Source organism: Mus caroli, chromosome 5 (genome assembly GCF_900094665.2).
Source record: "Mus caroli chromosome 5, CAROLI_EIJ_v1.1, whole genome shotgun sequence".
Classification (NCBI taxonomy): domain Eukaryota; kingdom Metazoa; phylum Chordata; class Mammalia; order Rodentia; family Muridae; genus Mus; species Mus caroli.
In genome coordinates this window covers 79,265,339-79,280,032 of record NC_034574.1, presented here as the reverse complement: position 1 = coordinate 79,280,032, position 14,694 = coordinate 79,265,339, and the positions used below count along the sequence as shown (strand labels likewise).

The following is a 14,694-nucleotide window of genomic DNA, read 5'->3' as shown; positions in this document are numbered from 1 at the left end:
AGTACAGTATTAAATTGTTAATAACAATAATCAAGAAATTTTTATATCTTTCTGTTTTCTTGGTAAATGTTTCTTCAGAGGAGATAGATATGATGCCATACGTGCCTGCATTGGAAATACATTGTGTCAGAAGCTACAAAATTTGAATATCTTCTTAGTAAGTGTGAATGAAGATGGGAATAAGTAATATGTTCAAAATGTTGTTGAATGTCAAGTTAATTTTTAAAGTCAACTTGATGTAAATGAGTAACTGATAAATCATACAGTCTCCAGAGCTTAATATGTTTACTTCCTGGTCCTTCTACATAAAAGTTAGTCAATTTAGGATCTGAAGAGTTTATTCATTTCAAAATAAAACATGAATGTAACAGCTTTTAACATTAAATGATTTTCTAGAAGTACTTTAAAAACACGTTTTTTGAAACTACATTTAATAAATGAGTAAATGTATTCTTTTTTTTAAAATATCTTAGTTTATTTCGAGAGAAAATTTTCACAAGAGCATAAATGTTGTTGGCTAGTCTTAAAAATACTGCTTTTAGTAATCATAATTTTGTTTGTTTGTTTTTGTTTTTCGAGACAGGGTTTCCTCTGTGTAGCCCTGGCTGTCCTGAAACTCACTCTGTAGACCAGGCTGGCCTCAAACTCAGAAATCCACCTGCCTCTGCCTCCCGAGTGCTGGGATTAAAGGAGTGCACCACCACTGCCCGGCAGTAATCATTTTTGTAAAGTAATATCTTAAAGATTAGCAATTACTGCTGAAATTTTTTTTATATATATAGAATATAATCAAGTTTCAAATATCTGTTTTATTTAAAATTCTTTGTAGACTTGTCTTAAACATACCTCGTCTTTCAGATAGACTGACAAATGTCTAAAAGTAAAGACTTTCATGTTACCTAGTTCTGGGCTGGGGTTGTTCTGATGTTGTTCTTATGTTTTTTTTGTTGTTGGTTTTTGTTTTTTGTTTTTTTTGGTTTTTTTTTTTTTGTTTTTTTTTGCTTTTTCTTCTGATAATGTTTTCTTTCCTCTATAAGAAATAAGTTCTGCATTTAGCTTTTGTTAGGAATCTTCAATTATTTTTGTTTAAAGAAGTTATAAATACCATAGTTTTCTTATTTGTTTTATACTGTTTTTTCTTTAATTGAGACACTTTTAAAGGCATTATGAAACTTGTAAAAAGTAAAGTCCACCACAAGTGAATCACAAATCATTTTTTAAAATTGTATTTAGTGTTATAGCATTTGAAGAAAATTAGAATGAAATTCTTTATTCATTAAAAATTATAGTCTTGTTGTCTGACATTTGTACTCTTTCTTCAATAGGTAGGATGTGGCGCCATAGGCTGTGAAATGTTAAAAAATTTTGCATTACTGGGTGTTGGTACAGGCAGAGAGAAAGGAATGGTAAGATACAAGTCACTTGAGACTTAAACATTTATATTTCTCCTGTTGCCCATTTTTGAACTGTGTTTAACTATACTAGCCTGTTTTACTTGGTGTAGACCATTAAACTGAGAATTAGAAGATTTTAATTGTCTCTGGTCAGTTTTTAGTCCCAGATTCTCTGCTTCTTGGTTCTTTGGTTCCTTTTTTTTTGGATTTTCAAGACGGGGTTTCTCTGCATAGCCCTGGCTGTCCTGGAACTCACTTTGTAGACCAGGCTGGCCTCGAACTCAGAAATCCGCCTGCCTCTGCCTCCTGAGTGCTGGGATCAAAGGTGTGCCCCACCACGCCTGGCTGCTTCTTGGTTCTTAACTGTAATTTCCTGAAATAAGTCCTGTCTCTCTTTTTGTAGTTACCATCAATATTAAATTTAAAAGGAATTTTTATTATCATAGCTTATAAACTATGAGAGAGAGAGAGAAACATAAAATTCCACAAAAATTTTGACACATACACAAGGAAAATTACTAAAAGAAAATGAATGTGAACACCAGTCAACACCTCAAACTGGAACCTGCACTGAGCAGTACTGTGCCATTTTTTTTAATTCTAGCTTAATAGCACGGGGGGTTTCAATTCTGCAGATTATTTTACCTGTTTGTTTTCTTCTTTCACTTTCCAGAAATAGGATCTATACATTCTTAAAGGGCAAGTGTTTCAGGCCTCTAAATCAACTATCTATGATAGCTAGTTGGCTATATAAAAACTACTCAAACTGCCTAGTAGTTTATAAATTCAGCCTTAGTTGGAACTCCTGTCAAGTTGAAACATGACAACATTCTTCTCAAATTACTTCAGATTAAGAATAAATATTGGGCTAACAAGGTGGCTTATCAGGTAAAGGCACTTGACATTAAACCTGATTTAGTTTGATCCCCAGAACCCACCCATGGAAGGAGACAAAGGACTTTTACAAAGTTGTTGTTTGAGTTCCACATTCATGCTATGGGCATATATTCCTCCACACACATACACAATAGTTAGGAAATAATAAATAATTTTTAAAAGAATGAAAATTTAAAATTTAGAAGAGATAGTTCCTCTGTAATTCATTTTGTAGGTATAAAAGATGATAGAGATAGTTTTAGTCTCCAAATAAAGAATTTTTAAAGGAAGTTTCTAATAAGCTTAAATCTTTTGTGTTATTTGCTATGATCATGCACTAAATATTAGTTGAAATTAATAAATTTAACAATGATAGCATCTTACTGGTAACATTTGGAATTTTTTTAAAATGACTATTACTAGCAAAAATGCTTTGAGAGTGCTGTTTCTGTCATAGTGAGAAATGCAAAACAGATTCATTTGTTTTATTCTCCTGTTATAAGGTAACAGTTACAGATCCTGACTTGATAGAAAAATCCAACTTGAACAGACAGTTCCTGTTTCGTCCTCATCACATACAGGTTTGTCGCTGTTTTCTTATCATAAACAGATATTGGTTGCGGGGTAATCCTGTTCTTTGTTAGATTCTTAAGAGAAAGAATAAAGATTCTTTGGAAAGAACAAAATGAAGAAAATAGTGATCTTTCATGTACACTAAAATTGGTTTTTGGATGTTACTGTTTGAATCATGACATGAGTAGTACTTTTCATTTTGTAATCACAGAAATTTGTTTCCATAAACAAATTCTCTAATTCGAGGTTTTAACAAAGCACAAATTTAAACACTAATTTTCTTGTTTTTTTGTTTGTTGTTTGTTTGTTTATTTTGCTATAAAACAGGTAAGGTTTAGTATTTAAAAATTGCTGTACACTATTTAGTCGTCTTAAACCAAAATATTTAAATATGGAAAAGAAACAGGCAGTACACTCAAAGGCAGAGGCAGGTGGATCTCTTAAGTTCCAGGCCAGCTTGTTCTACACAGTGAGTATATTAGTCATAGTTACATGGTAAAACTGTAGTGAAAAACAAGCCGGGCAGTGGTGGTGCATGCCTTTAATCCCAGCACTTGAGAGGCAGAGGCAGGCGGATTTCTGAGTTCAAGGCCAGCCTGGTATACAGAGTGAGTTCTAGGACAGCCAGGACTACACAGAGAAACCCTGTCTCAAAAAACCAAAAAAGAAAGATAGAAAAGAAAGAATATGTTCATCAAAACCACGTGCTTTTAGTTTAAAATTTTCCCTTGTATTGTCAACTCATTGCCGATTTTAGGAAATGAAATGTAAGCATGTTATGAACAAAAAGTGGCTACACTAACTGTCATAGTTAACCTGATAGCCTCTCACATAACTACAAAGGATGTGGCAGCAGTCTCTGTGAATTCAAATGTCTTATTAAAATGATTCACTGTGTAGTATCTCGAGATGAACACTAAGACCTATTTATTAATTTCCTGACTTTTAAGTTTCTGACTTTGTTCTTATAGTAAAAAGTAAAACATGTTAGCCTAATAGTGAGATGAGACAAATTCAAAGGATGCTGTGAAGACCTTCATAGCACCTGAATGACACAAGATTCAATGATGACACATGGTAGATAAGCCTTTAATTTAAAAATAAGAATAAATATTTTTAAGACTTTTGTAAAAATACTTTAAAATCTCTAACGCATTTTGCTACATAATGAAGGATGATTAGATTGTGTTAATATGTGAATTATTTGAGCTAACTTCATTACTTTGCTGTCACCTCATATATTCCAAATGATTAGAATTTGTAAATTCAGTCATAGTTCATCTTTTCTGTTTAACATTTATTTCTTCTGTTTTTATTTGTTACTTGTTTAGAAACCTAAAAGCTATACTGCTGCTGAAGCAACTCTGAAAATAAATCCTCAATTAAAAATAGATGCACACCTGAACAAAGTTTGTCCAGCCACTGAGAGTATATACAGTGATGAATTTTACACTAAGCAAGATATCATTATTACAGCACTAGATAATGTGGAAGCCAGGAGATATGTAGACAGGTATGTTCTTGAAATTCAAGTGCATAAAGAACTACTTTTATTTTTGTTTTTCACTCTCACTTTTTGAAAAATTACCAAATTACCTAATTATTTTTATGTCATTCTAATAGAACTACTCAAATTTAAGCATACTGATGATTTCCCATTGTATTTAGAAAAATTTACTATTGGTAAAGCATCCTTTAACAAAAAAAAAAATTGTTTTTTGGGTTTCTTTGGTTTTGGGGTTTTGTTTTGTTTTGTTTTTTAATGAAATACCTACCACCTATCCACTGTTCCTACTTTAAATGTGGCCAGTGTTCCCTGTTTCTCCTTATTATAGCTATATAAGCCTTCTTTAGGATCTTCAAAGGCTTCTTTACATTAGGAACTGAATCGGTTTGGGGCTTCTGGAAGTTGTATTTTTCTTCCTCCAAACTTCTTGTTCCCAAATGTGTATACTGCCCATACTTTCCTTTAAGGTATTTCTTCATCTTTGAGGTTCAGCCTAAATATCTTTCTTAAAACAGACATTCACTCCTAAATCTGCTTTTCTTAATACTTTTTCATTGTGGCACTTATTTTTATTAACATACATGTTTATTTAATGTTTGGTTTTTCACTAAATTTTCATCCAAAGATCATTTATTATCAGTGTCAATCATCTGATTTCATTCAATGTGATTTATGAAATCAGTCATTGAATGAATCATTGTATGACTGCAATGTCTGGATGCCAGAGCATATATCAGTTGAGAAATGAAAGAGAAGCAAATTTTGAGCAGAAGAAAAAAAATTATTGCATTTCTTTTTGTGTTGGAGGGGTGATGCACACACACAAAAAAATCTTAAAAATACTACAGTGGATGAAACATGACTAATTATAGTATTTAGTTAATACTGCTTGGGATAAAGGCCATTTGAGAAGAACCTACAGGCAATAAATAATCAAATAATAAGTAGAAAGTAAGTGAAGAAAGAATAATGTAGTTAATTTAAGGAGGAAATAGAAATTTAAAAAAAAAAAAAAACCATGAGATTTTAATCCAGGTAGTAAGTAGGAAGAAACAGAAACTAGTAGGTTGGAAACAAATTTTATATATATATGATAGGGCTAAAGAGAAAAACTGTTACGTGGGTCATGTTCTGTTCTGTTCGCTACACTACAAACAAAAATGATCAGCGTGTTGAATATTTAGTAGATAGCAGTAACCTGTCCTTTATTGACTGTTACTGATCACTTTTGTGTTTTGCTTTCTTTTGTTTTTTTCTTTACATATTTTGTCTTCAAATAGTCGCTGTTTAGCAAATCTACGGCCTCTCTTAGATTCTGGAACAATGGGCACCAAAGGACACACTGAAATTATTGTACCTCAATTAACTGAATCTTATAATAGTCACGTAAGTCAGTATATTGAATAAATGTCTGTCTTTTTATATCATAATTTTTGTTTTTGTGAAAGAATCAATAAATTAGACTTAGCTCTATCAATCTTGGTTTTAGCTCTGACAGGTTGATCCATATGTGCATCTGCATGTTTAAACATGTTGAACCTAGTTTTTTAAGTGTGTATTCAGATGGTAGGAATACCACATATGTATAGTGGCCATATTTCAAGTCCAGAATCTTTCTCTGGTATTCTATGATTTCTTTCTGACAGGGTCTCTCACTGAGCACTAGAAATACAGATTGACTGAACTGACTGGCCTGTCTCTAGTGCTGGGATTCCATGCCATGCCACCACACCCAGCTTTACATGGGTACTTGAGAACTCACTGACGTCCTTTGGTTCACATAACCAACACTATACATCTCCTCTGCCCCTGAATATAAAACAGGAAAGAGTTTACATTTCTGACTATCATAGAGTTGAAAATAGCTTTTAAAAGCAATTAAACTTTTTGACTGAAAATAGAACTGTCACCAGAGACTTGGAATCATATCCATTTTCTGATGTTGGGTTTTATTCTATTAGATATAAGCTGGCATATAGTAAAATAACAAAAGTGTAATAAATGTGTACTTATTTTTTAAATCTTTTTATTAAGTTATTTATTTACTTTACATCCTGATGACAGCTTTCCCTTCCCCTTCTGTGGTCCCTCCCTCTTACCTGCCCACCCCATGCTCTCCTCCTCCCCTTCTCCTCAAAAAAAAGGAGACCCCATCCCCATAGATATCAACCAACCTTGGCATATCAAGTTGCAGTAAGACTAGGTACATCTTAAATGTTTATCCTCATTAAGAATTTATGCCCCTAGCATGCATTATTAGAAATATTTGTCAAGCCTGTTAAAAATATAAACCTGATAATCTACCCACAAACTACCTGAAAAAAAATATTCTTCAATGGTTCAAAGGAAGCAGTGTGTGTACATATATATATATATTAGATAGATAGTAAAATGTAACATTTTTATCCCATAAATGATTTTATAATATTGATAACATTGAATCTATGGGTCTAAGAAATAATTGTAGGTTTTATAATTTAAAATTGAACAGTTAAAGTAAAATAATTAAAGTACATGATTTTTATAAGTGTCAGTGTCCCTTGATTTAAAGGGTACATTTGGTTTAGTAAAGTTTTTAAATTCTTAGCATTCACTGTTTTCTTATTTTCTTTCATGAAATTCACTTACTGATAGATGTAATAGCAGTAATATAGTAGATTAAGCTGAGGTTCATTAGAGTATTAAATAGGGAGTCATGATATGCATGATGCCATGGGAAGATTTTCACAGTAGAGGAGCCTCTCATTCTGCTACATTTGCTGAACTTTCTCTTATTTTTTTATTTCAGACTCTTGTATAAAAATTTAATATTCCTACAATGCTCCTCATTGAATTATAAAAAGTTATTTGTTCATAAATCATCAAATTAGAGATCTCATTCAGTAAAAAGGCATAAATTGAGTCATTTTGACTGAGTAAACCAGTAAGCTTAGGCTGTAAGCGAGCCCTCTAATAGACAAGGAGGTCTTCAGTGGTACTTCTACTAGTAAGACATGAATCATTCCCCATCTAATGTATATATTTTCTAGTAAACTACTAAGAGTCCTTTTCCCAAATGATTTACTTCATGGAGAACCTTTGGGAACACTAAGAACTTAGATATTAAGGATTCCTCATCACTTCTCTAAGTTAGAAGTAATGTAATAAAATTTTACATGTCACATGAATTTTTCTAGAAAAAAACTTAATAATGTATTATGATTTACCATTAGGACTTTCTGCCACACCGCACAAGTATACAATGATAAAGAATGATGAGATTTGTGTTTTCACATGACTTTCAACAGGTTAAATGGCCAAGAAATTAACTTTTGCTTTATTATGTAAATGACTGATATGAAAATGTATAACAGGCCTTATGTTTAGACTAATCAGACTCAAAATTTAGCGAGATATTTGGTTTTACTTTTTATTTTTCAATAGCGAGACCCCCCAGAAGAGGAAATACCATTTTGCACTCTAAAGTCCTTTCCAGCAGCTGTCGAACATACTATCCAGTGGGCAAGAGACAAGGTAAAAGTTCTTCTTAGTGAATTTGTCTCCTCTGAATTAGAAAAGGCAGTACTATAATTACTAAACATATCTGAAACTTTTTTTCCCCTTTACAGTTTGAAAGTTCCTTCTCCCACAAGCCATCACTGTTTAACAAGTTTTGGCAAGCATATCCCTCTGCAGAAGATGTCTTACAGGTAAAAGAAAGCATTTTACTACAGATACTTATGTTAGTATAATCTTATTTTCTAGTTACCTAAAAATAATATCTCCTGTAGAAATAGGGAATGATTAAAAACTTGGTCACAGTGAAACATTCTACTGGGAATCTTGAAATTAGGTCATAAATAGCCTGTTTTGTTTTGTGTTGTTTTGTTTTGTTTTTTAAAGATTTATTTATTTATTATATGTAAGTACACTGTAGCTGTCTTCAGTCACTCCAGAAGAGGGAGTCAGATCTTGTTACGGATGGTTGTGAGCCACCATGTGGTTGCTGGGATTTGAACTCCTGACCTTCGGAAGAGCAGTCGGGTGCTCTTACCCACTGAGCCATCTCACCAGCCCTTTTGTTTTGTTTTGTTTTGGCTTAACTAAACTGTATGTAATTGTCACTGACCTTCAAACATTAGGTTTTATGGTTCAACCAAATGAGGGTGTAATAATAATGATAATAGCAAAAAATAGAGGGTTTGGTAAATTCTTTGGGGGAAAAGTTAAGGTCAGTTCAAGAGAAAATAATCACTACAATAAGGCCAACTCCAAAGATAGTAGTTTACATTTAATCATACACAACTAAAAAAGTCAAATTTTTAATTAACTATTACTCCCAGATCTCTGCATACTAAGGACCTCTTTGGTACTTAGTATGTTACTCATAGGAAAACATGAAAATATTTCTTGAATTAAGAAACTTCAAATCTAACCGGGTGTGGTGGCGCACACCTTTAGTCCCAGCACTTGGGAGGCAGAGGCAGGTGGATTTCTGAGTTAGAGACCAGCATGGTCTACAAAGTGAGTTCCAGGACAGCCAGGACTACACAGAGAAACCCTGTCTAGAAAAAAAAAAAAAAAGAAAAGAAAGAAACTTCAAATCTGGGAGCTGAAATACCTCCGCAGTTAGGAGCACTGGCTGCTCTTCCAGAGGACCCAGATTCAATTGCCAGCACCCACATTGCAGCTCACAGCTGTCTGTGACTCCAGTACCAGGGGATCTGACACCCTCACACAGAGATACATACAATATAGGCAAACCACCAATGTGCATAAAATAAGAAATTTTTTAAAAAACAAAAAGTAGTCTAAAATTTCAGTTACTATTCCCCTCATAATTTAAAGAAAGAAAGAGTGAGAGAGAAGTACTTAAGCAGGAAAAAAAGAATTAAAATACTAAGTCCGTTAGTCACTTTGGATCGTCCTTTTGGAATGTGTTTGTGCTTGTGATCAAGTGTTTTATTTTTCTTTGTTTTCCTCTTATTCTAGAAGATACAAAATGGACAAAGTTTAGAAGGCTGTTTTCAAGTTATTAAGCTACTTAGCAGAAGACCTAGAATTTGGTCCCAGTGTGTAGAGTTGGCAAGACTAAAGTTTGAAAAATACTTTAACCATAAGGTAAGAATACATTCTGAGACATTAAATGAATGCCTGTCCATGGCTCATTTATTTATTACTAATTTCCCAGACTTAGAATATGTGTTCTTTTCTTTCACCAAGCATTTTAGAGATAAATAGTAAGTTAAATGAGAGTAGCTCCTAGGCATATGACCAATTTCTCTGTGTTACTAATTAAAACATTTACCTTGACTTGTCAGCTATGCACTGACTTGGCTCTATGTGCAAAAGCTGGGTTTTGGGTAGCATTTGTCTCTAGGTAATATGTAGTGCATTAATTCTGCAGTCTAAAGAAGTTTGTTCAATTGGGCTGGAGAGATGGCTCAGCAGTTAAGAGCACTAACAGCTCTTTCGAAGGTCCTGAGTTCAAATCCCAGCAACCACATGGTGGCTCGCAACCATCCGTAATGAGATCAAACACTTTCTTCTGGTGTGTCTAAAAACAGCTACAGTGTACTTATTTATAATAATAAATCTTTAAAAAAAAAGGCGTTTAAGTTTGTTCAGAATAGAAACAAAAGACTGATAATTCAGATGGAATTTTTGTTCAGACTTTGCCTTTCCTAATCATAACTCATAAATACATTTTATGGTCTTTCTTCAACTAAAAATCTAAAGTAATTAAGACATATAGAACACAGTAGGCATCAAATAAGCTAATCCATATAAAGCATTTAGCATAGGCCAAGGCACATATTCATTCACACTGTTATTCTTACACTCACATAGCTAACAGACTGTATCCTATACTTTTTTAATCCATCCCTTGGGGTAGGGCAAAAAGACCAAGGAATGAACACCCTGACCCTAATATCAGGGCGGAGGAAAAACACCCTGCCCCTTACTTGACCCCAAGACCAGGGCCAATCCCTGAGCTTGCTTCCACCAAACCCCATCTCCCCAAGAAACAATATGAATCTTGCCTTCTGCTCAGTACCCTGCTTGCTTCTCTCCCAATTTACACTTAAGCCCTTACTTTAGAAGGTTATCCTTAAGAGAAAAGGTCTTTGAGGATATATTTTCGTTTTCACTTCCTGTATGGTTTGCTTTTTAGAGAAATGTTCTAAGCTCACTTCCCCAAAAATAGGACTTCTTTCCTTAATATTTCACCTGTTTTTATCATAATTATCAGTGTGTTACAGTTCTGAGGAGAAAGGTGTCCTGGCAGTTGGGTGCCAAGAAATACCATAAAGTCACACTGTACAACAAACCACAGGTAAAAGATTTATTGAGAAAGACACGAAAGTGACTGACTCTGCTCAGAGAAGCAGCAGAGAACTGAGTAGGAGGCAGGCTTATATAGGACCTTGTCAGGATGGCCTGGGATTGGAGAGATTCTGTAGCCTGTTCATGAGCTTTTTGTCTGCCGAGCAGGGCCTAGCCTCTAAACTCTCAAGGACTTGCAGTCAGCACACTCTTTGTATCTCTTAACTAAGTTTCTTCTGAACTATCTTCTGAAATTGTGTTGGTTTTTTTTTTAATGTTGGTGTTTTTATTTTTATTGCTACACTTTTAATGATTTGTTTTGTAGAGGAGTGGAGTATGTTCATGGCCACAGTGCTCCTGTGGACATCAAAAGACAAACAACAGCAATTATTGCCTTTCACCATGTGGGTCCTAGGGATCAAACTCAGGTTTCTATGCTTGGCAGCAAGTAGCTTTACCCGCTGAGCACCAGCCCTGTTTTGGGTGATTTTTTTTATTAGTAGTATAGAAAAAAATTAAGGAATCATGGAAATATAAGAAAATAGTATAATGTCCATATTCATCATTTTTTACCTTTCACTTCAGTTGAAGCATTATCAGTTTACAGATGTTTTGTATTCCCACCCTCTTCCAAGCACATCTTAAGCATATAATTTTGAAATGCTAAATGCCATATATATTTGTATTTTTTTAAATTTATTGTAATGATTAGCTCTTAGATACAAAATGGTGTGTAAATATTGTAAGAAAGGTGTGAAGTAATTCTAAAAAGACTATAATGATGTGGGCAGGACAGGAGGTAGCAAGACCCCATTATGCATCTTTTAAACTTTTTGTTTGATTTATGATGAAAATATGCAGATATGTACTGAGCAGGTTTTTCTTTTCTTTTTAAATATTTTTTTTATTACGTATTTTCCTCAATTACATTTCCAATGCTATTCCAAAAAGTCCCCCATACCCTCCTCCCACTCCCCTACCCACCCATTCCCACTTTTTGGCCCTGGCATTCCCCTGTACTAGGGCATATAAAGTTTGCATGTCCAATGGGCCTCTCTTCCCAGTGATGGCCGACTAGGCCATCTTTTGATACATATGCAGCTAGAGTCAAGAGCTCCGGGGTACTGGTTAGTTCATAATGTTGTTCTGAGCAGGTTTTTTTTTAATTTCAGGTTATTTTTTTCTTCTGACAACAAAAAAGGGATTTTTTTTTTCATTCTTTTTTTTTTTCCTCTTTTAGGCTCTGCAGCTTCTTCACTGTTTTCCTCTTGAGACAAGACTAAAAGATGGCAGTGAGTATAACCATTGAGAAGAGATTGTAATATGAAATACTATATAAGACCTATATTTATTAAAAATGATATTTTATCATTTTACTAGGTTTGTTTTGGCAATCACCAAAAAGGCCGCCTTCTCCAATAAAATTTGATTTAAATGAACCTTTGTAAGTATATGTGTATATTTTAACTTTAAATGTCTTAGTTATATACTGTAGAATCTTCAGTGTTAAATAATTTAAGTCTCTTAATCCAAAAGTTAAGAAGTCAGTCTAGTCAGCAGAGCCAGCCACATTCCTCCTACACACGTGCATCTATTTATTTACGTACCGAATACATTTATTGTTTGTAATATCTACTCCATAAAAACTTAAGTCATCTACTATAAGAAAATAAAAAATGAAAATATGTGTTCTTACAATAAATAAAGCTAAGATGCTTTCTATGGAAATGCAGTTAATATGACCTGCCTATATTAATACAAGTAAGATTTTAGTTTGTGTCTTACTGAGTGCCTGGATCTATATGCTGGTTTTAGAGTCACATTTAGTGTGCATACTCTCATCGAACACTTAGCCTCCCTTCACTAATCTGCCTTTCTACAATAGCACTTCGCTTAATTTTCTCAGCTTCCTTAAGAATTCAACTAAATTGCCTTTCTAGTATGACATGCCCATTTTTAGTTTTAGTAAATTTTTTTGCTGTTTCAGATTTAATGTATACTCATTCATACCTGATACATATATTCTTATGAATTAAAATTACTTTTCTCCAAGTATTCTAGTAGTTCTGAACACCAGAGTATTCCTGATGACTGCTTGAATATAGTGTTTTAACATGTGTTTTTGTATCAAAAGGACATGTGCTATTTCCTTTTGTTGTTTTAGTCTAGACAAGAATTTCATTAACTTTAAAAGGGGTAAAAATTAATTCTTCAAAACAGACTTTAAATGTAGTTCTTAAGTGTTAATTAATATAAAGACTGTATTTCCTACTGACTTAAATATCTTCTTTAAAACTGCCATTCAAACTGTTTTATTTTTTATTTCATTTCAAAAGGCACCTCAGTTTTCTTCAGAGTGCTGCAAAACTATATGCTACAGTATATTGTATTCCGTTTTCAGAAAAGGTAAGATACTGTTCAGGGTCTAGCAAGTGATTCAAATCCAAATTGACTTAGTTGGTGGCTTCAAAATTTGCGTTTAGATCTTAAGAATCATTCAGTCTCTTTTCGTGCATTTGTTTGAGACATGAGCTCACGCATGTTTGAGCTATGAGCTAGAACTTGCCTTGAGCTCCAGATCTTCTTGCTGTTACCTCCTAAGTACTCAGATTAAGGCATGCACAGCTAAAATCATTCTTTTGGATTAAAAAAGAAAAATCTTTTATTTTGTTGTGTTATTCTCCATTCTAATGGCAGAAGCTGTCTACTCATTGTAGTGCAGATAAATAGAAAACTAATTTTTCTTTCTGAATTTAAATGATGAAATATTTGTGAAAGCAATCATACTTAAGTAATAAAAATGTTTATAACTTTTTTTTACCTTTTTCTGTTATTCTAGTTATTAGAAGTCAAAATGAGCCAGTTCATAGAAATTTTAAAATTTCTCATAGAGATAGATGCTCTTTACATAATTTTTCTCCTCTAATGTTAACTTTCATACATTTCCAGAAGTCTGAAAGTGTTATCCTGCTTTGATTTTCATGTCCTTAGAATCATGCTCATTCTGTGAGACATCATCTTTTGAGTCACACCCAAGTGTGTAACTCAAACCGTTTAGAGAGAGCTCATGTTCATAGCTTAGCTTTCTCCTTAAATGTATATTAGAGTTAAGTAAATTCTGCCTTCAAGTGAACTGATTAGAGAAATATAAAAAGATTTAAGGTCTTAGTTTCTGTTGTTTTCTTTTTTAAGATAGGTTTTTACTAAGTAGATATATAAACCCAGTAAGTGTACTTTCAAACTCATGATTCGTCCATTGCAGTCTCTTAACTGCTGGGATTATAGACATATGCCCTAAATCTGAATCTGTATTTAGTGTACATATGCATGTTATAGATTAATCTTTCTTGGAAATAAAACATATAAAGGTCTAGGAAAAACTAATAGTGTTCAGTCTTGTGCTGCAAGTCTAAACCGATCTCAAAAGCAGTATGTCTCAGTTTTTCATAGGAGCTTCCTAATAGTTAATGTGGATGCATTTAGTTCAGCTTGGGCTATTATAGTTTCTTGCTTCTTAATGTATGAACTTAATGTGTTTAATGAAGAAATGTATTGTTAAATTAACTTATTTTATGAAACAGGACTTATCAGTGAATAGCCTCATGGACATTCTTTCAGAAGTTAAAATTGAGGAATTCAAGCCTTCCAACAAGGTAAGATAGAAGTCTATTCACATAACTAGTGGTTATCAAACTGCTGTTTATAACAAATCCCATTCTCAGCCTGAAGAATTCCAGGATGAACAGTTTTTGCCCTTAGGGATATTTTATTCCAAAGAGTGGAGATGGGCTATAGGAAGAAATGCACCCAAAGTCTGCTCTAGCTGGCCTGTCATTTGGGCCATTGCTAAACAGGCAAAAGCATCTTCCAGCCTTACACAGAAACCTGTCCTTACAGTAAGTGGTGGGAAAGAATAGCAGGGAATCCTGTTAGGTATTTCAAGAACACAGGCAGACATGGATAATAAGACAGATGACATGGAACTGGATTCTGCACACACACACACACACACATATATATATATATATATATATATAT

General features: G+C 33.6%; 1 protein-coding gene across 1 annotated transcript in view; it reads left to right on the top strand.

Annotated features, from left to right (window-relative positions):
- Positions 1-14,694, top strand: part of Uba6 (ubiquitin like modifier activating enzyme 6) — a 57,986-nt gene that overhangs the window by 29,310 nt on the left and 13,982 nt on the right. Inside the window, exons 16-27 of the mRNA XM_021163706.2 lie at positions 79-157; positions 1,326-1,406; positions 2,774-2,851; positions 4,175-4,356; positions 5,631-5,736; positions 7,774-7,863; positions 7,959-8,039; positions 9,322-9,450; positions 11,897-11,948; positions 12,037-12,100; positions 12,993-13,062; positions 14,238-14,309. Coding sequence (XP_021019365.1) covers positions 79-157; positions 1,326-1,406; positions 2,774-2,851; positions 4,175-4,356; positions 5,631-5,736; positions 7,774-7,863; positions 7,959-8,039; positions 9,322-9,450; positions 11,897-11,948; positions 12,037-12,100; positions 12,993-13,062; positions 14,238-14,309 — 1,084 coding nt within the window. The remainder of the gene's footprint in view (positions 1-78; positions 158-1,325; positions 1,407-2,773; positions 2,852-4,174; positions 4,357-5,630; positions 5,737-7,773; positions 7,864-7,958; positions 8,040-9,321; positions 9,451-11,896; positions 11,949-12,036; positions 12,101-12,992; positions 13,063-14,237; positions 14,310-14,694) is intronic.